General features: G+C 48.7%; 9 protein-coding genes across 9 annotated transcripts; 2 read left to right on the forward strand and 7 right to left on the reverse strand.

Annotated features, from left to right (window-relative positions):
• Positions 1 to 778: 778 nt before the first annotated feature.
• Positions 779 to 3,028, forward strand: N7481_011393 (Zn(II)2Cys6 transcription factor; the record flags this gene model as incomplete). The annotated part of the gene is made up of 3 exons (XM_057270612.1): positions 779 to 1,834; positions 1,900 to 2,696; positions 2,767 to 3,028. The coding sequence occupies 3 exons, from the start codon at positions 779 to 781 to the stop codon at positions 3,026 to 3,028; spliced, it is 2,115 nt and encodes a 704-aa protein (XP_057117786.1).
• A 702-nt stretch (positions 3,029 to 3,730) lies between these two features.
• Positions 3,731 to 7,237, reverse strand: N7481_011394 (ATP-dependent 3'-5' DNA helicase; the record flags this gene model as incomplete). The annotated part of the gene is made up of 1 exon (XM_057270613.1): positions 3,731 to 7,237. The coding sequence occupies one exon, from the start codon at positions 7,235 to 7,237 to the stop codon at positions 3,731 to 3,733; it is 3,507 nt and encodes a 1,168-aa protein (XP_057117787.1).
• Positions 7,238 to 9,063: 1,826 nt separating this feature from the next.
• Positions 9,064 to 9,870, forward strand: N7481_011395 (Trans-aconitate 2-methyltransferase; the record flags this gene model as incomplete). The annotated part of the gene is made up of 1 exon (XM_057270614.1): positions 9,064 to 9,870. The coding sequence occupies one exon, from the start codon at positions 9,064 to 9,066 to the stop codon at positions 9,868 to 9,870; it is 807 nt and encodes a 268-aa protein (XP_057117788.1).
• Positions 9,871 to 10,172: 302 nt separating this feature from the next.
• N7481_011396 (uncharacterized protein) lies at positions 10,173 to 12,387 on the reverse strand (the record flags this gene model as incomplete). Its single annotated transcript, XM_057270615.1, has 4 exons — positions 10,173 to 10,268; positions 10,333 to 10,631; positions 10,693 to 11,164; positions 11,224 to 12,387. 4 exons carry the CDS (start codon positions 12,385 to 12,387, stop codon positions 10,173 to 10,175), a joined length of 2,031 nt encoding a protein of 676 aa, XP_057117789.1.
• Positions 12,388 to 12,515: 128 nt separating this feature from the next.
• Positions 12,516 to 12,823, reverse strand: N7481_011397 (uncharacterized protein; the record flags this gene model as incomplete). The annotated part of the gene is made up of 2 exons (XM_057270616.1): positions 12,516 to 12,708; positions 12,747 to 12,823. The coding sequence occupies 2 exons, from the start codon at positions 12,821 to 12,823 to the stop codon at positions 12,516 to 12,518; spliced, it is 270 nt and encodes an 89-aa protein (XP_057117790.1).
• Positions 12,824 to 13,698: 875 nt separating this feature from the next.
• N7481_011398 (Yip1 domain protein) lies at positions 13,699 to 14,831 on the reverse strand (the record flags this gene model as incomplete). Its single annotated transcript, XM_057270617.1, has 4 exons — positions 13,699 to 13,948; positions 14,020 to 14,169; positions 14,245 to 14,659; positions 14,744 to 14,831. The coding sequence occupies 4 exons, from the start codon at positions 14,829 to 14,831 to the stop codon at positions 13,699 to 13,701; spliced, it is 903 nt and encodes a 300-aa protein (XP_057117791.1).
• A 327-nt stretch (positions 14,832 to 15,158) lies between these two features.
• Positions 15,159 to 16,851, reverse strand: N7481_011399 (xenobiotic compound monooxygenase, DszA family; the record flags this gene model as incomplete). Its single annotated transcript, XM_057270618.1, has 4 exons — positions 15,159 to 16,104; positions 16,168 to 16,415; positions 16,470 to 16,658; positions 16,732 to 16,851. The coding sequence occupies 4 exons, from the start codon at positions 16,849 to 16,851 to the stop codon at positions 15,159 to 15,161; spliced, it is 1,503 nt and encodes a 500-aa protein (XP_057117792.1).
• An 877-nt stretch (positions 16,852 to 17,728) lies between these two features.
• N7481_011400 (putative MFS transporter Seo1) lies at positions 17,729 to 19,434 on the reverse strand (the record flags this gene model as incomplete). Its single annotated transcript, XM_057270619.1, has 5 exons — positions 17,729 to 17,849; positions 17,910 to 18,819; positions 18,869 to 18,902; positions 18,964 to 19,214; positions 19,275 to 19,434. 5 exons carry the CDS (start codon positions 19,432 to 19,434, stop codon positions 17,729 to 17,731), a joined length of 1,476 nt encoding a protein of 491 aa, XP_057117793.1.
• Positions 19,435 to 20,786: 1,352 nt separating this feature from the next.
• N7481_011401 (pentatricopeptide repeat-containing protein) lies at positions 20,787 to 23,421 on the reverse strand (the record flags this gene model as incomplete). The annotated part of the gene is made up of 2 exons (XM_057270620.1): positions 20,787 to 22,757; positions 22,858 to 23,421. The coding sequence occupies 2 exons, from the start codon at positions 23,419 to 23,421 to the stop codon at positions 20,787 to 20,789; spliced, it is 2,535 nt and encodes an 844-aa protein (XP_057117794.1).
• Positions 23,422 to 25,755: the final 2,334 nt, after the last annotated feature.

The raw sequence follows: 25,755 nt of genomic DNA on the forward strand, positions 1-25,755 counted from the left end.
ACTAGAGTGGGGAAGAAAGGGGGGCCCATCGAAGCAGTGCTACTGTACATCAAGGATCTGTAAATACTACGTTGTGAATTTCAGATTTCTCCTAACCCCCCCTCGTCCTCCTCCCACTCCTCTTGGGCTTCATCTAGTGTACTCGTATGAGTTACGAGCTACTCCGTAGTTGGAATTCAATTCCGCTCTTCTCCACCCAGAAAAAAAGCACGCTGCCATGATTAGAGAACAGCAGTGGTTAGTTGCTGGGTCAGACCCATGAACCATACTCCAAGAAATGAACATACTCAGAAGGGAGGCAATGGAGATAAAAAGACCTTACCTTGTTGGTTCGTATCCAATGTGGACCGGAGTCGGCCCCGAGAAGGCAAAGAATGTAAAGAATCATTTATGCAAATCCAATCCAATAGGAAAATAAAATAAAAATAAAAAAATGCAGAAAAAAGAAAGTAAAAAAGGTTCTCTCAGGCTTCTTTTAATCTCCGCACATCACATCCTGGTTCCAATAGTCTGGGTCAACCTCACCCCACCCCCTACACTTCTTGTTCTTGTTCTTGTTCTTATTCTCTACACGTCTTTCTTTGACACTTTTCCCGCCTCTTTCTCCTCTCTTCCTCTCTCTCTTTCTTTATTTTTGGTTTCCCTCGAGTCCCCACTTGTTCTCTCTTCTTCTCCCGTTATATTACGCATCGTCATCCTCTACGATGCAATCTCCCATTCGAGATACATGCTGAGCTGAAGGGGGAATCCGCGTCGACTTGGAACCACCTGAACCATCATGGCGCAGTCATATCATCAATCACAGCCCGGTTTGGCCGGCTTTTTAGATTCAATGCAGCAGGACTCAGGCATGTCCGCGTATTCGCTCTTTGGGCCCACGCAGTATCCCGACAGCGTTGCGTTTTGGCATGATCCCGCCGCCGCTCCGGCGATGGCCGTACCCGCTCCGCCATACCCGCCCAAGCAACCGACCTTGCTCCAACCCATCCCGGATCAAAAGAAACACAAACGCACCCGAAGCGGCTGCTTCACGTGTCGTGCTCGTCGTATCAAATGCGATGAATCTCGTCCCCTTTGTGAGCGTTGCAGAAAAGGTAGTCGAGAATGTGTCTATCCGTCCCCGGCGGCATCACCCGCCTCCAAGGTCGGAGGGAGGGCCATGGGGAAATCGCGTGGTTCTCGCCCGCCTTCACAAGGAAGTGATTCTTCTGGAAAGCCAGATCCTGAACTAGTCAGTCCTCTAGAACCCATCATCGATGAAGAAGAACCCGGAAGTTCCGGTCCGACATCGCGGCCATCACCACCAGCCAGTGGTGGCAAGTCTCGCCCCGAAATGAACAGAACACAGAGCGGACAGTCGATGCACAGATACACGAGGCAGACGCCCGAGTCTGAAAATTTCAACAATCTGGACCCAAGTAGTTCGCCTTCAACTGAGTCATCTTCCCGCTTTGAATCGATGAGCGTGCGATCGGCTAGCATCAGCCATACCACGCTCGACCTATTGAACTCCTCCCGGCTGTCCGAGGACTTGCGTTTTTACCTGAATTACCATCAAGAATTCATCTCGCACGAACATTTCTTCTTGAGATCCAGCAGCGACCGCTTCATCCATGACAGCATTATCGAACTGGCGATGGGCTATGATCCTTTGTTATATGCACTGGTAGGATTCGCCGCCTATCTTCATACCCTCAGTGTGCCAGGAGCAAAGCTTTATACTTTTCTGAAATACTATAATAAAGCCCTGGTTCTCTTGCGGAAATCACTGGGCTCTGGAGAGGAGCACACGGAAGCAACATTGTGCACCGTTCTTGTTTTGACGACTTTTGAGGTATTTCTTTGACAATGACAGGCTGTAACTGTGAATCATTCGCTGACTCTTATCGCCAACCATAGGAGTATATTGGAGACTGGGTTAACTTGATCGATCATCACCAAGCATCTCACGCATTGGTGCGAGAAATACTCACCCCAGAATCCTCCAACACCGTTGAACTACACACAAATATCTTCCTATGGTACGCACGCTTCGACATCGTAGTCGGAATCGTTGCTGGCACTGAGGCGGTCCTCCCTCGAAATTGGTACATCGGCAAGGAACAATACGACGCAGAGCAAGCGGCATTATACCCCAACGACCCTGCGAAACAGCTCGCACTGGTTGCATCAATCAACCGCCGGTTCGGTTTGGAGATGGCCTCGTTGTATGCCAGATTGTCGCGTGGTCTGATTCCAATGGACCAGTTCATTGTCCAGAACCAGCAACTCGGCCAAACGATGGAACGGGCGAAAAATATCATCAGAGAGTTTGATGATTCTGAATACACTGTCATGTCTTATCCGAACCAGCAGCCCTTGACTGAGGATGACATCGTGAATCCTTATGTGCCAGGCGTTCTTCATACGGGACCACTGTGGGATGCAAACTACGCTTGGATCGACCTTCTCTCGACAGAATTGATGTTTAAGTATCAAACGATGCTCGCCTTGAAGCAGCCCCTACTTCCAGAACTGCAAAGCCTGGCATTTGAACAATGCCGACTGCTCGAAACTATTGACCGCTGGCCGAACAAGGGTTATGGGCACTGCATTGGGTACAAGAATAGCATTGGTCTCTCCAGCATGTTCCTTACCAAGGATAATAAGCACCAAATGTGGTCTCGGCGGAAGCTGGCCATGATGGAACAAAATGGGTGAGTGCAAACAATTACCGACTGCAAGTCCATTCAAGGATTTAAAATGCTAACGCTCCATCTCTGATAGCTACATCATCCCTCCAAAATTCCGCGAAGCCTTAGGCGCTATCTGGCAACTCCCCGAACTCGAACACTGGTGGCTCCCAAACGACGAAGGATACTTTGACATTATCCGCGAAATCCGCGCCCTTTCTGCAGAACGCATGAGCCAGCCCCGAGACGAGTTCCGCGAAAATGTGCGAGATATGAAGTCGATGTTTTGGAAGCTGAATATGGATGAGCAAGATGATGAGCACAGCCCTTCAAGTAGCCACAGTGGTCTTTATTGAAAAGCTCTGCTATCGATGATATTCCAGTGCGATAATTCGGGAGTTGGTTGGTCTACCACACCAGACCAGACCACCACAAGCAGTCATCTAGCATGCGAGACTTTTGCTTTGATCAATCCCATCTCCTGCCCATTTGGAACTGGACTTGAGATTTCATGAACATATGGCTCCCATGCCCAGTTGGTGAAACATTTTGGCGCAAAATATTGCCTACCGGCATTATGCGGGCACTTTGTCTCGTGTGCGCGCGTGCTTTTTCGTCTACCAAAACTCTCATCACCGTCCAGAGCTTTCTCTCTGGCTTCCCGAGGTCTTTACCATCTACCCAGTTGCTCTACTCACTACAGTTACCTCTACCCAGTTGCCTCCACCATCTTTCAGCATTTATTTTCCTTTACTCCCTCCATCTCCATCCCCACTACCATATTCCCCATTTCTGGTTTTTGCATGGTTTCCTGCGGTCATGACTTGATGTGTACATTTATTATACCCAACTGCTCGAATATCATTCAACAAATACTAATAACAATCATTTCTTTTGGGCCTTTCTCTACATCGAGAAACCTCCTCGCTGGAACACTCACTGTCCGGGATCAAAGAATTCGAACATCAGAACTTCAAACTTGTGAAAGGCATATAAGCTGCATCAGATTTTGTCTAACTTGCATGTACTACACATCCTCTCGGACGTGACTAATGATTTCACGGCACTTTTTCACTATCAACATCCACATGATCCGACTGTCCATTGTCGGGACGGCAGCCAGCTTTCCATGGCACATCCCCCGCCTTAATGACCGTCTCCAGTCCACCCGCCAGCTCTCCAGCGCCAAACGCCTCGCCATCCAGTTCCTCGCCCCACGGCAAAGCATCGACATCAACCTCCCACCCAAGCAAGCATCTCAAAATAACACCGGCGCCAGCCTTACTCATCACAACATTCATCTCCTTGCACCGCTCATCGCAGCAACATTCAACACACCCTTGCGGCGAAAGGCAATCGCAGGCCTCGATACGCGCCACAGCGCGACGTAAAAGCAACCCGATAAACTCAAATGCTTTACTCGCAATGCCAGAACCACACGACCCGCCCTTGGCATCGTAGAACGTAAGGCGAGCGGGGCGCTGTCGTTTCGGCGGCTGGAGACTTTTCCTGATCTTCTCCTGCTCGGTGTCATTGGCGCGATGGAGCGAACGGCGGAGTTCTTTCTTGGCGACCTTGCATTCCGTACGCACGTCGCCCGGTGAAGAAATGACAAAGGACGGGAGGAGGGCGAGGACTGCGTGTTCGGCTGCGTGGATCGCGGCGGCGATGTTGAGTTGGTGGGACTCGAGGATCTCGATTGCGAGGAAAGGCACATCGAGCCACATTCCCTTGGTGAAGATATCGATGGGTGGATTGTCGACGGCGACTGCGTCGAGGATGCGGCCTCGTTTGTCGACTTTGAAGAATCCGTAGACTACAGCGTGGATCTGAACTGCGCCGAAAAACGCGCGAGATCCGGAGGTGTCGGTGCTAACTAGTCGCATGGTTTCTGTCTCGATGGGGTCGATGTCGGTGAAATCACGCTGCATCGTGCTCCAGTCTACATTGACACGAAGGACGCGAGCGAGAAACTTTTCGGTATTGAGTTCTTTGACAAGGTAGGTTTGACCTTGGTGAAGGAATATACCGCCCTCATAGATGGTGAAAAAGGCGCGGGAGGCTTCTACTTCCTCGAGAACGACGTTGCGGTTATTGGTGGTGTCTATTACCGCAAAGTGCTGGTCTTCTGTGTCACGGATTGAAACGCATCGCGAAGGATGAGGACGGAATCGTTCATGGCAATGATAGAATCCCATACTATCCTTAGTTAACCGCGTGGCTGCGAGGGCAAAAAGCTGCTGGCCAAAGTAAATGCAATCCTCATCCGGACGGATGGGCATTTCGAATGCCGCGCACTGCACATGGCCTTCTTGGATTAGCTCGTTGGCCAGATCAATTTGCAACTCGCAATTTGGTCGAGTGAAAATTTCATCTGGGTTTTGCATATAATGCTGGTCCGTTGGGTATCTGTCTCCAACAAGCACAGACAAGGAATCCTTGTTGCGTCGTCCGGCTCGACCACTTTGCTGGCGCAGGTTGGAGATTGAGTAAGGAAAGCCCATGGTAATAACTGCATCAAGGGAGCCAATGTCAACGCCTAATTCCAAGGCATTAGTTGCCACGATACCCATGAGTTTTCCTTCGAACATTTCCTTCTCGATGCGGCGGCGATCTTGGGGGCTATAACCACCTCGATACCCCATGACCATTTTGCCAACCTCTGTTCTTTCAAGAGCTCGGAATTCGTTGCGTACAGCCTGCAAGAGGACTTCGCAAAGGTGTCTGATTCGGCAAAATGCAATCACCCTGACGCCTCGAAGAACAAGCTGGCAAAACAATCTCGCTGTCTCAGTAACGCTATCACCACGTCCTGAGGTCGGGTCTGTCGGGTCTTTGAATGGCGTGTTCCAGCATAGGAACTCTTTGCGACCGGAGGGAGATCCATCGAAGTCAATTAATTTCACATCTTCCACGCCGAATATAGCTTTCATGTGGTTCTCGGGATTCGCAACTGTGGCAGAGCAGGAAATAAACTTGACATGTCGGTTGCCCACCGCCGCACATATCCTGCGAAGGCGTCGCATGATGAAAGCAACGTGCGAGCCGAACAGTCCGTTGTAAACATGCAGTTCATCTACCACAACAAACTTGAGGTTCTTCAAGAAAGTGCGCCAGGTGCTTTCTTGTGGTAAGATGGTGATGTGTAGCATATCCGGGTTGGTGAAAATGATCCGCGCCTCGTCACGGATAAGGTCACGACTGCTCATGGGTGTGTCTCCGTCAAACGTTTCAACCATCGTATGTTGCAAACCAGTCATGTATTGCAGTAAATCGGTCATGCTGCGCCGCTGATCTTGAGCCAGTGCCTTTGTGGGGAAAATGTACATACCCCTGCTGTCAAGGTCTTTTTCTAATTCGTGTAGCATTGGGATTTGGTAGATCAGTGACTTTCCAGAGCTTGTCGAGGTGGAAACAATGACATTGTGGCCATCATACAAATGATTGATAGCCTCTGCTTGATGAGAGTAGAGCTGGGTGATGCCCCTCGTATTGTAGAGGGCATTGACCATGTCCTGCGAAAGCTGGAAATTCAAATCACCGAAAACAGGCGACTGGGCATCGAATACACGATGACCTTCCGGCACAATCTGAGCATGATACCACTCCATCTCCCGTATTTCAGCGATGATTTCCGCGATGGACTTGCGCTCCTTCGGTATGGTGGCTGGAGTCGTTGATGCTGCAGGAGCATTCCCACTGCTACCCCCAGGCGTTGGCAGAAGGGCATTTTTCTCATCTTCGAGTATCAGAACGGGATCTATACCTTTGTCTTCACATCGAACGAGGAATGCGTCAATGGCGTCGGAAAATTTCGTGTTGCGCTTTTCAATCAGAGCAAGCATTTGCTTCTGGCTGTAAACCGGCATTTTCAGATCTTCATCTTTCATCCGGCGAACTGGTTTTGACGGCTCGCCAGTTTTCGGATGCTGGACTTCTCGCTTTAGATCTCCGTCCACAAATTCGAATAGCAAAACGTTCCTCCCAAACTCATGATTCTGGAAGGCATCCGAGCTAGCGAGATCATCTGCAATGAGGGAGCCGTGGCGCTTATGCAACCCATATTCAACCGTCTCTCTATCACCGACCGTCATGACCTCAAGGCTTGCTTCGTCGACGTATTCGAAGCGCACTGCCTGTGGGACTATCGCCTTGACTCTAGCCACATCTTCAACGGTAAGGTCTTTCCCTTTGCCAAGTTGGGCCTGGACTGCCTTTCTGATGTTGTCGAATGTGGTCGCAAAGTGCTTGCGCGTACAGCAGAAGGTATACACCAAATTCAAGGCACGATGTGTCTGCGAAAGTTGCTTAAAGACATCCGGCCATGGTGCGGACGGGGTTCTCTTCTTCGGAGCCTTGGATTTCCCATTTGAGGACGAATTTTTTCCCTGGTCTGTCTTTCGCTTTTTTTGTTGGTCGTTTCCTAGCTGTTGGGGGTCTTGTGTGTCAAAAGACTCAGTACCCGGAGACGCGTTTGCTGCGACATTGTGGAGAATTGGAGGGGCTTCATCGTGTTCTGGCTTTCGTTTCAGGGCGTTGTGAACTGCTTCATTGGAATCCGCCATTCTGGCGGCCCATATCGATCTTCCACCAAGCCGGTATTGGATGAATGCGAGCGGCAAGATGAAGATGTGCATGTGGGAGGTGAAAAGCGACGCGTGGTCACGTGCAACCGGCCTCTATAACCTGATTCGGCACAACCTACAACTCGCCGTTGAATGCAAAAAATTAAGTCAATATCCTATTTTTTGAAGTCTAGGATGGAGTCTCCTTCTTTCTCCCTTCTACTCAAAAGTGCATTTTTTCAAGTTCTACTTTCTACCTCCCGCAGTTTGACATGTATAGTACTCGTATCTGTATTTCCCCTTGGCTTCAAGATTTACCTTGCATTTTTTTTGCGGCTCTCTTTTCATGTTATATTGCTTTTCTAAACAATTTCCAACGTCAAAATCTTTTTGCGTATACCTAGAGCTCTCAAGAATCCTTTCTGAGTCAACCGGTGACAGGATATACTAGTACTACTATATTTGATTGTTTCAATTATCAATTATTTCATACTCAATAGAGTGATATAGCTTGCCACCTTAGCATCTGCTGTGTTACTCTAGGTAGTACTGGCACCATCGATCCAGTCATTCTTCATTCACAGTTCGTGTTTTCTTGCCCAGGTGGCGTTTCTCTCCAACTACATACCATCGCGAGCTTAGCTCCGAGGCCACGCACCTCCATTTTCGTCTCCTCATTTTCTTCTGACTTAGTATCGTGTGTTCAATGCTTTTACTTCCTCATACCTGGCATCTGCTACACTAGTTAATCAATCATTACTATTTTAGAAACACACTGGTAGAATCTAGATCGCCTTGAATACATATGCACATGCTGCTACCCTAGGGCGTTGACCTAGCCAAGCCAAACTTGCGCTCTATTGCCAGTCAATTTTTGGCAAGGCAACGGGGTTGATCATACTGGTAGTAATGGTGGAATCTCACGGTCAGTAGTTGGCAGTGGAAAGAGAGGTCATCCATTGCCACACAATAACAAGATCGATTCCATTGCCCGTAGCTATTAATTATGTGCGTAGATGCGGGTCCTCGTTCTCTTGACGGAGCAAAATGCGTAGTCATTATGAAAGGAGTGGAGGTTTAACTCTTCCAGTGCTGACTCAATCAAACCAGGCAAAGAAGTCACAGTACTACAAGTATAAAAAATAAATTTTTAAACAAGGTTATAAGGCTTAGCAGGCTCGGGTCTATACTGCAACTAGACTGCAATTTGCGGTTGCGGTTAGCCTGGCTTGACCTCAGGATAGCACCACCTGGGCAACAATACATCGTATAAAAGAGCTTTGCCAGATGAGCATAAAAAAAACATATTAAAATCAGGAGTATTTTATTCAGCCCTGCTAATTTCGGACTGATTATAATCTCCGCAATAGGTTCGGCATTCCATCCGAGTTGACATTCTTGCCCCCCCCCCCCAGTCTCTGTGCCGATTATCGGCAGAACTGCTAGTGACGGATTTTCTCTCACAATACGACTCTGCGATTGTTGGAACGAATCTCAGTCACTTTCTAGGATTATACGACCCCTTCTGTGATAATCATTCGCTAAATATTTGCCGATTCAGGAGCTTGTCTTCTACCTCATCTGTGATTCCTTCAGCGATCGGCATTAGACCACCATTTCCCCAGTTCCGATGACGTGGGCTTATATACTCTGCGTGTCCACTTATCAACCCTTCAATTGATTCTTTCCTATTGCTACTACTACTAGTGGTATGCAAAGAAAGTGTCTTCGAAAGGATGTCCTACTTTATCCAACGACCCTCCAGAAGACTATTCCAACTCTCCCAGAAGGCCTTCAACTCCAGAATCCCACTCCACTACAGACCAATGTCCACTGCACAACCATCAGGGGACAAAGCCCTCAACGACTGGAGCGCAGCACAATACCTCAAGTTCGAGGATGAGCGGACCCTTCCAGCACGCGACCTTCTCTCCCGAGTCCCCCTCGCATCTCCAAAGCGAGTGGTAGACCTAGGCTGTGGCCCAGCCAACTCAACCGCAGTCATCGAGTCGCGCTACCCAAATGCCAAACTGGTGGGGATAGATTCTTCCCCAGACATGATCCGCAAAGCCAAGGCGACCCTTCCCCATCTGGACTTTACCGTCGAAGACCTAGCCTCCTACTCACCGCAAGGAGAAGTCGACCTCTTCTACTCAAATGCCGTATTCCAATGGCTAAAGAAAGGAGAACGCTTTGAGATTGTCAAAAAACTCATGGCTACCCAACCATCCGGCGGCGTTTTCGCCCTCCAGGTCCCCGATAATCTCGCAGAGCCATCGCATGTCCTGATGCGGGAAACTGCTACTTCGGGCCCGTGGGCTGAGAAGCTTGCGAGTGTTGGGAGGGATACGTTCCAGACTCCTCAGGAGATCTATGATCAGCTTAAGCCCATCTCCTCCCAGGTCAATATCTTTCACACCAGCTATTATCATGCTCTTGAGAACCATGCTGCTATTATTGAGTGGGTTAAGGGCACTGGACTGCGGCCATTCCTGGATCCCTTGCAGCCGGAGGAGAAAGAGGGTTTCTTGAAGGAATATCTCAAGGGCCTGCAACAAGCGTATCCCGCTTGTGAAGATGGTCGGGTATTACTGCGCTATCCGCGATTGTTTGTTGTTGCCGTTAAGAAGTAAGGATGGTTGATGTGTGTACATATCATTGAATGGATCTAATACGTTTCACCTTCAACATCCGGTATGTCTTCGAGTTCCACCTGAATACACCCCCTGGCTGGCAGACTAGACTTGGAAGAAACTCATTACAAGAACGAATAGTTATAACTGTCTGCAACGTATGAAATTCATAATCGCTAATAATCAGGTATCGGTCACCGTAGTGATCGCGCGAACTCCAGATGTAACTCCAGATGCACCGAAGCCTAGTTTACTCTTTCTCTTCCAGGTTTTAATAACAGACCCCCGCGACATCTAAAACTTCATGCATCTTCATCATCGCTCTCGTCCTCGTCTTCCCCAGTCAACAGCTTCCTAATAGTCCTGTACAGATCCTGTGCGTAAGACTCGTTTGGAGTCTATGAGAAATGGTTAGTGAGTGAGACGTAGACTAAGGCGAAAGCGAGAAGTATGAAGGCTTACCCGAAGCAGTAGAGGAACAGTGCGGTCCCCTTCTGTACTGGCCAGGAAAATTTGCTTGTTGGTAGGGGCCTTATTCTTGGCATCTCCATAATTCATGCCCTCGAAGACCGGGCTGTTTAGCATGACGCGAAGGGCACCATCGGCACGCATGATCATGCGACCGACCTTCTTCCCACCAATATCCCGAGCATTAACCTTGAAAGTGCCAATACCCCGTTCCTTCCACTCACCAGTAGTGAAAGAGAACAGCTTGGCCTTGCATACAAAAATGGTCTTCTCTTCTTCTTCGCCAGTTTCAACTGCAAGGATATGTTAGTTGGTCTGAATGTGAGGTGACAGGGAGTGAGTGAGCGAGCTTACTGGTTTGTTCGAAGAATCGTTCATCGGTCTTGGCCGCCTCAAATGTGTTGGTTTCCTCTCCACCCTCGCCTTCACCTTCTTCTTCCTCGTTCTCAGATTCTTCATCGCCTAAGGGCTTGGCCGCCTTAGTCTCCCCGAAAGTGGAGGAGACATTGGGAGATGCGAAGCTAGTTTTGCCAGCAGGAGCAGCAGACCCGAATCCGCCTCCAATTCCACCAAAACCAGTAGCACTTGGGGCAGCTGTGAAGGGGCTAGCTGATTTGAAGACAGATGATGTTGATGATCCAAGAGTGCCAAATGGGGACTTTTCGGCGCCAGCAAATCCACCCAGCGCAGATCCTGCAAATGCAGAACTAGAGGCGGGCTTGTCTTCTGTGGTAGCGGGTGATTCGGTCGAGAATGGCGATTTGGCTCCAGCGAGTTTGGCAAACGGTGAATCAGCCGCGCTTGCGAAAGCACTTGCAGAAAAGAGCTGGAATATGATTAGTAGGAGCAAGAGGGTTAATTAACATATCAACCGGACGGACGGACCTTATTAGTGGTTTTTTCACGCTCCTCTGAATTATCACGGTGTCGCTTTTTCTCCCTTTCGTTCTTGGCCGAGTCAGACTCCTGCGCTAGATCAGACATCGTCTCCGACTTCTTAGGTGATGCCTTTTCTAGTTGTTCCCTGCTTCGCTTCTTCGTTAGGCCTTTCGCAGGTTCGATGGTTGCGGAGGTCGAGGATTCCTGTGATGAGGGGTCTGGGTTAACGCTGTTCTCGTTCCTGGTGTCTGTCTCGATGAAACTCGAGTTTTGGGGGTGGAAAAAGGCTCTTGGGTGGGCATTATATTCCGGGGGTTTCTCTTGGAGCAAAGTGGAATCCTCAGGCTGATCATCATCCTGTAGATGATTCGTAGCTTTCCCAAAATCCAAATTTCGAGCATTACAAACAGTCGTTTCGGCCTTTGGGCTACCAACGGACTCGTTATATTTGCCCGGTGAATTGAATAAATGGAAATCACTAGAATCATCCGACTGCGACTTTGGGTGATCCTCAAACTCATCCGGCTCGATTGAAGAAGCCTTGGGCGCCGGATGATCTTCATAGGACTCCGAATCTGCGGACATGCTGGATTCCTTTGGTTCTTTGGGGATATCCAATAGATTGAGTTCCTGGGACTCTATGCTTGCCGAGAGTTCAGACATGTCGGAGTTCCAAGGGCTAGAAACTCCTGCATGCATCCTTGGCTCGCTGGGGCTGCCAAAAACCTGGGAAGCAGAAGGTTCGGTTCTTTCGGTTTTATTATAAGGATTACGGGAGTCCCTAGCTTCCGGCTTCTTCGATTCGTCAAGCCCAGAGCTAAAACCACCTTCATCGGTCCCGTCAGAGAGCTCATCAGATGCCTCCCACGCAGAGTCGCTGTCCAACGATCCTTGATCTGCGGGCCTCGGGTGTCTCGCAGTATCCAGCTGTGTCCCCGGGATTTCCGTTTGGGGCACTTCGGTGATAAAATCTCCCTTGGCCAAGTCCTTTGGGGTGGCCGGGAGGAGGTGCTCGGGATTATGTTCGTTGTCACTCACATTTGAAGAGGTAGCAGCGCCGATAGTCTGTCCGTTGTTGGGTGTGGTTTCCCGTGATCGTTTTCTTCTGCTGTCGTCGGGGGGAATCATTCGGACCGTCGCGTGATTCTTCGAAAGATCGCTTCCTGCCATTCTCCTTGGATGGGGTAGACTCGATGGTGGTCTCCTTCAGCTGCTTGCGAACGGGGCGCTCGCCACCGTCATTGTCGGAGGGTGGGGACTGGGGATCTTGGGTGGTCACTGCGTGATGATAAACTCTGTCAGAACTCTAGAAGGCCCCAAATGCGCAAGTGAGGATCGAACAGGATCCAGATTGATTGGAATGGAGCAGGATCGCAGGGAAAGACACCGGATGAAAGCGCAACGCCCAAAGAGGGGTACGATGGAACTCGCTCGCCAGGGCGCTTACCCGCCGGCTCTGCCATGTTGCTCTGCTCATTCTCCGAGTCTTCCCTGCGACACCGGCTGGGATCCTAGCAATGTCCCCATACTCTCGTAAGATAATGCGCTTGGGTCGGAAACACTCACCACCCGTCGAAGGCTTCGGCTCGTCCGAAACAGAGGCCATTGTGTGTGGTTGTCACCGAGGACGAAGCTGTGGGCGAAGTTGTTGTTGCAGATGCACGGTATAGAATGAGTCAGTAAAAGCGCAGGATCCGGGTAGAAGCGACAATCGAATAGACGACCAGAGCAGCTCAAGCTAGCTGGGCCAGGGGCAATATTCTGGTGGGGATGGGAGAAAAACAAGAGGGAGGTTGAAAGGAGCAAGTCATGAAGTGTTGTTGTCCGTCACCGCTTCGCCCCGCAGCAAACGCTTTCAGGAAAGATTGAATTGGCACCCCCTCGAGAACAATTTGACAATAGCCGTCCTGTTTTTTTTGTTTTAACATGAAAGAGTCGGTCAGCCCCTCTGAAAAGCTTCAATTTAGAAAGCTCCCCCCCAATTTGAGGGCTTAATTCCTGCCATATGCTGCCGAGTGGGGGTGTTTTTGCCGCAGCCCCAGAGCCTCCAATTCGACTTGCCAAGCTGTTTGCCCCTTGTATATAGATATGTACTAGTGATTATGCACGTTTGTGATTGCTCCTAGTAAGACCAAGGCGACGCATTAAGAAACACTTGGACCTTGTTCGAGTAGGCAGCCATATACTATAATTTAAGATCAACATCACCGGCATTTCACTGCGAGACAGGTCAAGACATGCATCTAATGTCTACCTCGAGAAAGCCTTTAGCTAAAGGTCCACGATGCATGGCAATAGTCATATGCACAGGCAGTTAAAATCGGCAATAACATTAACATTTGATTGAATATGTGTACAAGTGCTAATCGCAATTTAACACGGGAATCCTTGGTGGGAGGTGACCATTGAAGTTAGTTCTTCAAACCCAACATGAGAAACACGAGGCTCCTCTTGACTCGACAATAAGGCGCAGCTTGTCCTCTAACTAATGAAACAAAGGCATCCGATCGAAATATAGAACATGAATAGCGGATACACCGCAATGCCGACACGGTTGCGGACGATTCCAGAACCGCCCAAGATGCTGACACCTGCTGCCAGAGACCACGCTACGAGCACGAGGTAGACGGGAATTCGGGCGATCGTAGGAAGCCCGAGGGCACTAAGGAGGGCGGCAATGACCAGGGGGAATAGTGTATAGCCGATAATGCAGATTGACTGGAAGAAGGAACTAGAGGCAGACATATCGCATTAGCATCACCTGGACACATCAGGTGTAGGGGAGAGTCGAATCCAACATACATTTTACCACCGAGGAGTTTAATCTGAAGGGTAACAGCAGCTTCTCCAAGCCACACGATGCAGAAAACTCCCGAAAAGACCACTGACGACTGGTCTCCATGCGCGACAGAGAGGAACAGACTCAGAACCAAGCAGAAGATCAGAGGACCCCTACAGAAATAAATATTGTCAGTTTATTAATACTCCAGTGTTCACGCGCAAGCAGAGGGCGTCAGATCAACGTACCAGAGATCCCAATCGCGCAATCCATCACTCATTCCACCTTGCAGGACTACATCGGCATCCGGCCAGCGTCCCACGAGCCCGCGCAGGTTACGGCCAAATCCAGTTGCCTCGCCTCTCTCGGCAGCATCGTTGATACCACCGCCTCCACGCTGCATAATGCCACCAAGCAGATATTTGGGCCACAACACTTGGCGCATCTTCTCGCCGACGCCGATCAAGTCGCGCGACAGGGTGGCCCAGACACTCTCATCAATAGTGTTCTGAGTCGCGCGGCGGTCTTCGCCCGGAATCGAAGTGGTTAGGTAGTTCCCATATCCAGAGGCCCGTCCACCTCTTGAGGCATTGTCCGCCTCAATGTTGCCTCGTAGAGGGGCTGTGTCCGAGGTATCATGTAGGGGGTCATCGGCATCGAGAGCTACGGGGCGTGTGGCGGGTTAGTAAAGAAGACAAAGTAAGTCAAGGTGACAACTAGTTCAGCGACCAGCCTTGAAGCACTCACCATCGTCCGCCTCGATCAGGTCGTCATCTAGGAGCGAGTCGTCGTCGTGTAGGTCGCCATGTGAATGGCCTGGTTGTACACTAGCCATGATTTGCGCGGGGATATTTTCGACGGGAATTGGAAGATATTCAGTGTAGGAGCATCACCTCCTTGACGAGGAGGTCCAAAGAAGCAAAGCCCGGAGGAGAGTGAAAGAGTTGAAGCAATGTTGATGGACCAGCTGTCCCGGAAAGGCTAGAGTGGCATTACGTCGCCCGCCGGTGGATGGTCACCGCCCGTAAGATTACCAGGGCCCGTGCCTTTTCTTATACAAATATGCGGTTATGTAATTACTCTATACAACTACTACAGCTGTCTTGTCTCTTATCATTCTCAATATGCATTCCTTTTCCTTCTTCATTTTGCCCAGTGACATTTAGGCAATTTCTACATTGTCTGCATGCTCTGCATTATCGACATATGGAGGTTCCTCCTGATACGCGTCGTACTTATAACGAGTCGCAGGGTGATCATCACGAAGGTCCTTCTGACCACGTCCATACACCTTCTCACGAGCCGTAAGCGGCTCATCCGAAGGCGATGGAAGCTCTGGGTAAAGTCCACGCTTTCTCAATTCCGGTATGACCAGGTCGATCAAGTCCTCGAACGTCCCTGGCGTAGAGACATGGCCAATATTAAACCCATCAATGCCGGCCTCTCGAACCCAGCGTTCCATCTCATCTGCGACAGTCGTGGGACTTCCAATAGCTACAGGGCCAAGTCCCCCGATAGCAGCTTTTTCGGCAACAATTCGAGGCGTCCAACGCGGTATATCCTTGCTCGTTTGAACCAGTGAATCCAGCAGACTAGTCACCTTGTTAGCTTCTAGAGAATCTGCCGCTGTGATCTCTTGGTCCAGAGGAATCTTGGATATATCAATGCCGGTCCATCCACTGAAGAGCACCAGACCGCCGACTACTGAAGCATATTTCTTCAGCTCTTCGTACTTCTCCTGGGCCTCTTCATCGGTTCGTCCCACGATAGGTGTGAAAGTGCCAAAGAACTTGATTGACTGCGGATCGCGACCTTTCTCGGCTGCTAGCTGGCGGATCTTTTCGATCTTTGGCCGCAGGACCTCCGGTGAGTGTGAGGAGACAAAGATTGCCTCCGCATGAGTCGATGCGAAGGCCGAGCCTGCTGGTGAAGTGCCTGCTTGAAAGAGAAACGGGGTTCTCTGCGGCGATGGATCCACAATATGGCGTGTATTCAGTGAGTAATACTTCCCCTTGTGATTGATTTGACGGACTTTGTCCGGGTCAACGTAGGAGTCTTCATCTGGGTTGGGCGAAAGCGCATCTGGCGCCCAAGATCCTTCCCAGAGCCTGTTTTTCAAGCATAGCTGGTTAGCCTTGAATGTCTGATCTCAGAAGGGCGCCGATACGTACTTGTAAAGTACTCTCAGGAACTCGTCGGCCTGTGCGTAACGCTCGTCATGTTCAATCGGGGTATCAAGACCAATTGCTTTAAAGGCCGCTTTCTTGTACGAGGTGACAATGTTCCAACCCAATCTACCTTTCGTCAAATGGTCCAATGTCGAAAAGCGCTTTGCCAGCAGAAATGGTTGTTCAAATGAAGTAGAAGCCGTGATACCGAAAGCTAGATTCTTGGTCACGGCGGCCATTGCAGAGATAGGCTAGTGGGAACGAATAAGTCTCGATATCTATGCAGCTGTGCTTTTGTAACTCACAATGGTTGGGTCTGTCACGGGCCATTGTGCTGCTCGTCGGATGCACTCGTCAATCTTCCCCTCATATGTATCATAGCCTCCGGTTGTATCTGCGAGGAAAAGTGCGTTGATTCCACCGCGCTCCAGCAGCTTTGCCAGATCGATCCAGTACTCCAGTGTCCGTTTTGTCGCCGATTTATCTTTGGGGTTCTATATCTATCAGCGAATTGCCACATACTATGCGGTATGCCTATGGTAGCTTCAAGTTCCTCATTCAACATACCTTCCACTGGCCTGGAGACAAATGTCCTACTGTGGACATATCAAAGGCGTTAATCAAAATATGCTTTTTGGTACCACCGCCAGCGCCATCCTGGCCATCGGACACATTGATGTCTCCCATAACTCAAATGGTACTTTTTAATATGCGACTTTTCACTGAATTGAATGCTGCAACTTGACAATGTTTCTTTTATCGCCAACTCTCGTGATTATGTATGAGTAAATCTATCTTCAACGGATCGAGAAGAAGGGCAGAAACCTTGGCCTGATCACCACATCGCTCGGATATTTAATCATAAACCCCGTATCTCACGCCATTCACGATCAAATAACTACCCGGAAATCCTCCGAGTCATTAGAAGAGCAATTCTTTGTGGTGGATTAGCATATGATACCTAAGATGAGCCTGAGATATTCGCAATCATCTCCACCGAGAACGCAACAGCTTCCTAATCGCCCTCTGAGCTATGCCGGCCCTACTGTAGGAAATGGTTTGCATGGGCAAAATCCTAGTTCTAACTGGAATAGCCAGGTGGATATTGGGGGATGGAAATAAAATGAGGGGTTCAAACCCTCCGACTCACTAAAGCTATTTCACCATTCGCGATGAAATGGCGTGACTCTGTATCGGCCGTATCCTAGTCTTGTACAATTTTTGAATTATCATTTTCATATTTACTAAGCTATATTAACCAATAGCATTGTCAAAAATAATAGGGAATCAAGTGCCGTGTGAAAGATCTGTGATTATAGATTCAAGGGTGTAGCTTGTCGCAAGTTAAATTCAATTGAAGCTCCGCTGGGTATAGTACACGGTAGTACTACATTTAGATAGTAGCCCAAGGCTGTGATAGAAAGGAAAATAAAGTGTTAGGTTTCCATTTGAGGAAAACTTGAAGAATATGCTGCTATTCTACTGGGGAATCATTGATAGAATGACTTAGACTATGGGCACCACCTGGGCACGAGTTAACAACCACATTCTGTCAATCAAAAATTCATGGGTGGTGATTCTCCTTTCCAAATTCCAGGTTCTGTTGATCCCCAGATTCTAAATCACTCGAGCCATCAAAATTGTGAGAACCAGGACTAGTATCTATCGTCGAAGGCTCGGTTTTCCTAGCAAGGATAAAATGATTAGGACTGGCGCGGTTTCGCAAAAGTAGCTCAGCAACTTACCTTTCTTTCGAGATGAAGAAGTTAACAATATGTGCTAGTATAATCAAGCAAATTGCATTTGCAAGAACGAATGAGTACCCTTTTGTAAATCGCGGGCCCTCGACTGTTTTAAAAACCAATAGTGGAGTCCAGGCTGTAGTCGACTGCGCAATCATATTGACAATGACAAGAGTCACCGCTCGCTGAACAGGAGAGGATCGCAGCTGGCTATTGATCCAGCCGTAGAGAACGCTTGACATTGCGACGGCCGAGTATGTGGTGAAGAAGGCAAACCATAGTGCCGACTCCGGGACTTTCCATACCACAAGGATGATAAGGCCAATTATGTTCCAGGTATGTGAAAGCGTGATAGCCCAAGCAGGTCCAAGTAAAAGATCCGATGCAAAGCAGACGAAAAGTGTATAAAATATACCCAGGGCTGGGGATACGGCGGCAAGTTCATTCAACCGACTGGTCGAGAACCTGTCAAGGCTCTTCAGCCACAGCTGGTAGCCACCGGTTGTTGTATTAACACTTCCATTCCAGAAGAAAATGTTGAGCCAAAGAAGGGCCCAGAATTTCCAGTTGCGGACGACACTCAGGATGGTTCGCCAGGTTATGGCTTCTTCTCGAACGCTATGGGATGCTTTTTCAAGACGAGATTTGGCCAGTTGAATATCTTTCTCCTTGAGGATCCATCTATTTGGTCTGTCCGGAGTTCCAGGGAGAAGGAAGTAGCCCAGAATTGCAACAGGGATGGTTATTATGGCACAGATGATGTACATCCATCTCCAGCCAACAAGTCCATTGACCCCATCAAGGCTACTTGACGTTCCAGCTTGGATGAGACTTGCTGTGAGTGTACCCAGCGTCAGGCCAACATAGAAACATCCTCCTCGGCGCGAGATTTCATCGCTGCGATACCATGAGCCTGCATTTAGTCAGTTATGAGACTTTCGAGATGAAACCTGAGTCATTACCGAAAATAAAATGCATTCCCGGGTAGTAAGGTGCCTGTGTGAAATTAGCCTCCGTTCCATTTGCTCAATTTACCCAACCTAGGCATGCCACATACCTCGAACCAGCCGACCAAGAAGCGGTATGCAGCAAGCTCGGCATACGAGTTTGCTCGGCACTGCACCAAAGTAAATATACCCCATGCAATGTCCATAAATGGGATAACCCAGTGCATAGGTAACCTTGTGAACAAAAACGCAAAAGGTAATTGCCCAACTACAGCACCGATAGTGTACATCGTCTGAAGCTGCACCAGTTCATTTCCATTAAATCCCAGATCTTCTTTGAGACCGGAGACGTAAGCATTATCTGACCAAGGAGTTAGAAACAGTTCAAATTTTCGGGAGAGGGTTATTTTGGTCTTCATACTGATATTGGCTTGGTCAATATACTTGGTCCAGTATGCTAGAAAGGCATAGGGGACAATTAAAAGATCCAGTTTCAAAATGAGGTGCCGTTCCTCCTTTGTATCATGGTCTGCAAACCATTGTAGATAATACCATTTTCGGCGCTGTTGAGGCACGCTCATATTCAATAAATGGCTGCACCCTCGAATTAGATCGGGTTTTTCTTCGGGAAAAGAAAGATCAGTGGGATAAGTCTTCAGTTTATTTGCATTTGCTTTCCAAGGCTTCTTCAGAGGGATACGGATAAGGTCCGCTGTGTATGCAAGGTGTCACTAGGCATGGCAATGGCGTGACGGACAGGGGCAGTTGAGAATATGCGAATAGTATGTGAACGGACGCTCAGCTTATTATACAACACGGTCTCAAAAGGGAAATTCAGATGTGCCTCATTTTAGAATTTCATCATCCAGGGCAAATTAGTTGGCCTGACGTCTGCAGGATCCGTACTAACTGGGCGGCCAAAATAAATGTCACAGAGTGGAGTGAAGACGTGATGGCGATCGCTCTCTGGAAATTGGCCAGGCGTACCTCACGAACTAGACATTGCTTCATGGCCTTGCCGTTAGTCTACTGCTTTTCTTTCTTTGCCTTCATGACCTTACAATTATTGCCGTGTTGCTGTCGTACTATACAGGAGAGAGCCAGTTCCACAAACGTCAAATATGTACTAATATTTTGTCCCCAATACTATAGCTGGTGGTCCTCGACCGCTTTGCTCAATCAATAACATTTAGGTCAATCGTATCTAATAAGTCCCCTAGCCAGTCAGCTATAGCCATCTGTTAAAAAACCACGAAGGATCTTGAATACCTACGAAGTAAGTAAATTCCGAAAAAGGACCGAGTTATACTATCAGTAGCTATTCAATGGGGATAGGGTCTTAATTGCCCTTTCAATAACACCTTAATCTGATGGAATGGCAGGGCACATCAGACCATTTTTGACCTCCTCGCTCCTGCCATCATACTGACCCTTTCCGACCGCCAACTTCGAATTTCCAACTTCCAGCTTCCATCCTCTAAACAAGATTTTCGGACGATAGCCGCCATTGTGCCACCTCAATTTTGCTTGCCGGGAGTAGACAACATCGATTTCAACCCCGATGGCTTCACCACCAAGCTGGCTAATCTTATTGGGAGTTTCTTGTGGGTGCTTAAGTTCCAGTAAATCAACTTGAAGCTTTGCGCCCTGATGAGAAAGGGAAATACTAGTAGCAGTACTATAATCATGTCTGAAAGCTGCTTCTCTGAGGAAGAGAGTGGTAGAAAATTGTAAATGGGGACGACTCAGAGGGTTCGATATGTTCGCGATGTGTGAGAGAGATGCTATTAATATACAAATGCAAGCGCCCCGCGCCGTCGGACTAATGCGAATAGTATAGTACAGGTGTAGAAAAACAATATTATAGTACAGGAAGCACACACGCCGCACACACGCCTTGGCTTCACCAAAATCCGAAGCTTCAAAATGAATTTCAACCCTTGGTCTCAACATCAGACATAGTCTCGGCTTCAGGCTTGGTCTCGACGTCAGGCTTGGCCTTGACTTCAGGTTTGGTCTTGACTTCGGGCTTGGTCTCAACGTCGGATTTGGCCTCAGCTTCAGGCTTGGTCTCAGATGCGACTTCAGCTTCAAGCGGTAGATAAGGCTTCAAAAGCTCATTCACCTCTTCCTGCTGCTTCTGCTTCTTCTTCTTAGACATCCATTCCATGTCAAGTTGCAAAAACTCCACCTGCATCTCATCAAAAGCAACCCGCTGCTCCTGAGTCGGGTATATCGACCTATTCTGTATAGCCTTGATGGTAGCAGAGTCAGAGTACGGCTTTAGCATTTTCGAGTCCGCAAGAAGGATCTTCCGCTGGTCCTTGGGGACGAATTTCGAGTATTCAGACTTCAATGTCTCGCCAATCACCCTGCGAGCTTCATTCAGGATACCGAGACAAACATGACCATTAATATGAGGTCTTCCGTATCTGTTGTCTTTGAGATTTTCCCATCGGGTCCTTTTGCCGGTCTTGCCTGCCTGTATAGCCTCGTGAAGCTGGATCACATGGGGGCGCAGTGTGGCCAGAGATTGGAGACGCAAATTGGTCACCAGTTGCTTGCCCAGCGCTTGCAAGGTAATATCCTTGGAAATTTGGCCCAGACCGTTCATGTTCATGAGGGCTTGTGGGTCGTCGCACAGCGACTCGATGAAATTTTGATACCCTTCGAGGACCCGGGTGTCAGGAAGAATCCAAGCTTTGCGCATCATGTCCAAAAGCTCGCTCATGTAGACGAGGATGTGTCTGTTACGGCGGTCGCGACGGCAAGTCGCGAGCGCAACGTGGAACGCACTGCCACTTGCAAGACGTACGGGAAGCAATTGCTCGCGGATTGTTTGCACGGCAATCTTGCTAGATCGTGTTTGACGAAGGAGACGCAAATACGAAATGGAGGAGACTCCGTCGGGCTTGACGCGGAGCGTATCTGGGCCCTTGGTCAAGAGATTCCAATAATCCGGGCCCTGGCCAGATCCTTGAGTCATATTGAACAAGGCTGTCAGGATCATGGTGAGATCCTTGTTGTCAGGCTTAAGAAGTTGTGGTTCTTCGGCCTCGGTAGCGATAGGCTCGGTAGCGGCAGGCTTGGTAACGACAGGCTCAAAGAGCGACTCAAAGTCATCCGCCTGTTCCATCTCTTCTTCCTCCATTAATGTCTCTTCCTCGGTCCTGTTGTTCTCGCCATCTGGATTTATGGGTCTATTGTTTTCGTCCACGAATGGGACATCCTCTTGTTTTGGTTCTGGTCTCGTGAGCCCATCCATTCTCAAAACTTGAAGTTGGGCTCGGTATTCAGTCGTAAGTTTGTATTCAGCTCGTCGGCGAGAGGCATTGATGTTTGCTGTCGGCTTCTTCACAGTGACAGGAATTCCCATGGTTTGGTTGTACAGAGCGAATACATCGTAGAAATCGCTGTCGTGGACACCATCAAGAAGGAGATAGGCCATCGAACTCACAAGCTGGTTATTGAATTCCAGGCCATTCTCTTTCCATTGATAAACAACATCAGCCCATATTCTCTTCCCTTCAATGACCATTCTTTCTTGGCGAGCAATGATTTGGTCGATCTGGCTGGCGTCCATCTTTTGAACATCGTTGCGGGCAGCGTGCTGGAGGGCGGCCAAAATGATACTATATGTTCTTTCATCCGGCCTTTCGTTCCCTTCGTCGGGCATTTCTCCAGCAATTCGCCAGAGAGAGTCGATGTCGCCATGACGCTGGCAGACTCCAAGCATAGCATTTGAATGGATAACGTTTGGTTTGACTTGTGACTGTTTCGAGAAGATCGATCGATATACAGATTCGGCCTTTTTGACAAGGTGACGAGATTGCGGTTGGTTGGCGAAGCCCTGGAGCATAACAGTATACGTTTTGGCAGTTGGCATTTGGCCTCGCTTTTTCATCTATAGGGGCAAGGAAGCCAAGTCAGTCGCAAATTCTTAATAATGTAAAGATGTCGGGGAAGCTTTTCCTAAAGCCTTCGCAGAAGCTTAGGGAACTCACATCATTATAGAACTTGAATGCAGCCTCCGGCTGGCCCTTATCCATGGCATATCGCATTAAGTGGTTCCACGCTCCGTCGGACTTTATTTGCCTGCGCTGTGCCTCTCGAGTCAGAGCGGCTGCTTGTGCCAGATCGCCTGTCCGCAGGAGACGCCCGACTCGATCTACCAAATCTTTGGGGTCGGCCACCCATTTCAACTCCATCGCGATTGACTTGCTATTGAAGCCAGACCCGGTGGTCACCGTAGCAGAGGCAATATCCATGATCGTCTGTCCCTCTGATTTGGGCTTGCGGTTGTTCTCCTCCCCGTTTTTATCGGCATTGTCTCGACCGCGAAGCGATGGGGCCGGCTGCGAATGAGGCGAAGTCTCGGGCTCGTTCTCGGGGTCATTTTCGAATGGTATGGATTCGTTGGCAGATGTTTCCGAGGAGAAAGACCGTTGGACTTGTGGTGAAAGGGCTCTTCGAGTCAGGCATTGAGCGCTTGCCAACGCGAGTTGCGGACGAATTCCTCGACTGCGCAGAGCTCTGCTCAGAACAGAGGCCGGAAGTTGACCAGCCATCACCAGGTTTGAGGTCTGGTATCAGGCTATTGATGAATTTTAGGTCACGGGGTATATTTTCCAAAAAGCAGAAACTGAAAAACTCCAGTCTGTTTTGTCGCGCCGGAAGTCCGCAATAATTTCACGTAGGTCTCTTGTGCTAGTCCTAATCCGGTTAGACCCATTTCACCCTGGTAGATCAGGCAAGGGTATTCACGTGACATCGACACCTGAGGCATGGGGCCACATGGTGCGGCAAGACTAACCTCAAGCAGTTTAACTTGCAGACATGGAGACTGCGGGCCGCTAGTAAGCCCTACATTCATTTGTATCCGTACCAGTAACTTATTGCCAGACTTACAGTACTAGTTCCCGGGCCTCAACTGCGGTACGTGATCTGCATTAGCCCAATTCTGGGTTCGGTGCTACTGCACAACATACTCCTAACATGATACTATCTCCTATCCAGATGCATAACATACCCATGCCTACTCTGACTAGGCAATGATTAAAGGCCAGCGTTTAGTGGACAAAGACACCGACACACAACGAATGAGAATAGCCCCCCCCAGCAACCGTTTTCCAAAACCACTGAATGAATTAGGTTTCAATCTAATAACTACCAACTTTGAATTGGCTTGCCGCACAAAGTACTAGTACCTACTACTAATCCATGCAGGAGGTTCGAGAATCGTCAACCAAACCCCATCCTCGAAAATGACAAACTTGGCAGCGCATGCGGCCAACTGTATTCCATCAAGGGAACTCTTTGAGTGTCATGCAGTTTGCTATGCACAACGAATTATCCAGGCCAAGTTTTAGTGCATGTATAGTCCGAGAATAGTAGGCATTATAAGGTACAACGCCCCGGGCTGGGGGATAAAGACAGTGCTTAACAGCCTAACTTAATCATGCAACCCCTACTACTGAATCGCCCAAGCTTCAAATACTATTAAGGCCCGACGCAAGGTCAGTTATATTCATCTCTATCATATAATTTTACCCTACATTTGTACCAAGACCCCTCATGACGCTCGACCAGTACCCCATCGTTCCAAACGCACCCAAATCGATCAACCACACCATATCAAATACTTTCATCAACTACCAGCTCAAATAAACTCATCTCCAACTTCACAGGATCTGCAGGGGACCATCGCCCCACGTGGGTGGCAGCCACACTAACCCCAATTGAGGACTCGGAAACGCCAGGATCCCATCCAGGACTGCGCCACGGACATGGTGCGTATCATGTACCTGTACACCGCAGCTTACCTTTCAATCACATCTGTGACCAGCCCCGTCACAATACTACTGCCGGACGAATCCCAGCTCGCATGTGGCCCCATAATTGTATCACCGAGGAAGGAAAAGAGCTTTGTTCGATATTATAATCCTAATATATTATCCCCCGCCCCCAATTATTAGAACTCCATGCAGGTGCTCATGTATATTCAAATCAATTACCTATTACACTTTCACCAATTCTAAAAAGCCACAGTCCATAGTTTCCTACTTATACTCGAAAAGTAACGACCGACCAAAGTAGACCTCGAGAATCACCTAAAAAAAAGCAATCATGGCTGGGATGGCCCCAACCCCATTCCGCACAGATGTCTCAGGCTTTAAAGCCACTGACGCCAATCCCGTACTCCAAGCCACACTGTGGTACATGTACGTACAATGAAGCCAGCACCCGGGTCCTTATGTATGTACCCAAATATAATACAGCCTAATCCCATCTAAGTACAGCGTTGTACGACAACGGCTGCAGGGAAAATCCTCAATATTATCCGCTAGTCATCCAGCCCGTATTTTCACCCCGCCACAAAGACAAAAAATCAAAATCAAAATCAGCCCTACGGATGAGACTACGCTCATTTTTTCCGGGTCCTGTATGTATCGTACGTGGCTAAAACTACTAGTACTAGTAAATGAACTTTGCCACTAGCATTTATCGGATCTAACCTTGTTCTTCAATTTGACTTTGACTTTTATTTTACTAGCGCTACTAAGGTACATAGGTACAGTACACCACCAAGCCCGATCCCGCTAGCCTATGGCCAAGGATATGAACATGTGGAGAAACCCGGTGACTTTTAGTCTGGGATTCTTATCTAGGCTGACATTTTACCCGGATGCTGGGACGGGGTGGACGGCAAGTCTAACTTTATTTGAAAATAATGAAAATTACGACGGTGTGGCGCTAGTGGGAGGGAGGTGATAGTGATGGTGGTGGGGGGAGATTTTTCCAAAGTTGCTGCCCGACATTGTCTTCGTTTCTTCGGGTTCCAGTTCAACGTCCTGCTCTTGCTGTTTGGGTAACACTCTCCAAGGTTGGTTGGTTCTATAAAT

The sequence above is a fragment of the Penicillium waksmanii genome (genome assembly GCF_028829765.1).
Source record: "Penicillium waksmanii strain IBT 27052 chromosome Unknown utg000009l:1.0-4314994.0:1.0-4318279.0, whole genome shotgun sequence".
NCBI classification, from domain to species: Eukaryota; Fungi; Ascomycota; class Eurotiomycetes; order Eurotiales; family Aspergillaceae; genus Penicillium; species Penicillium waksmanii.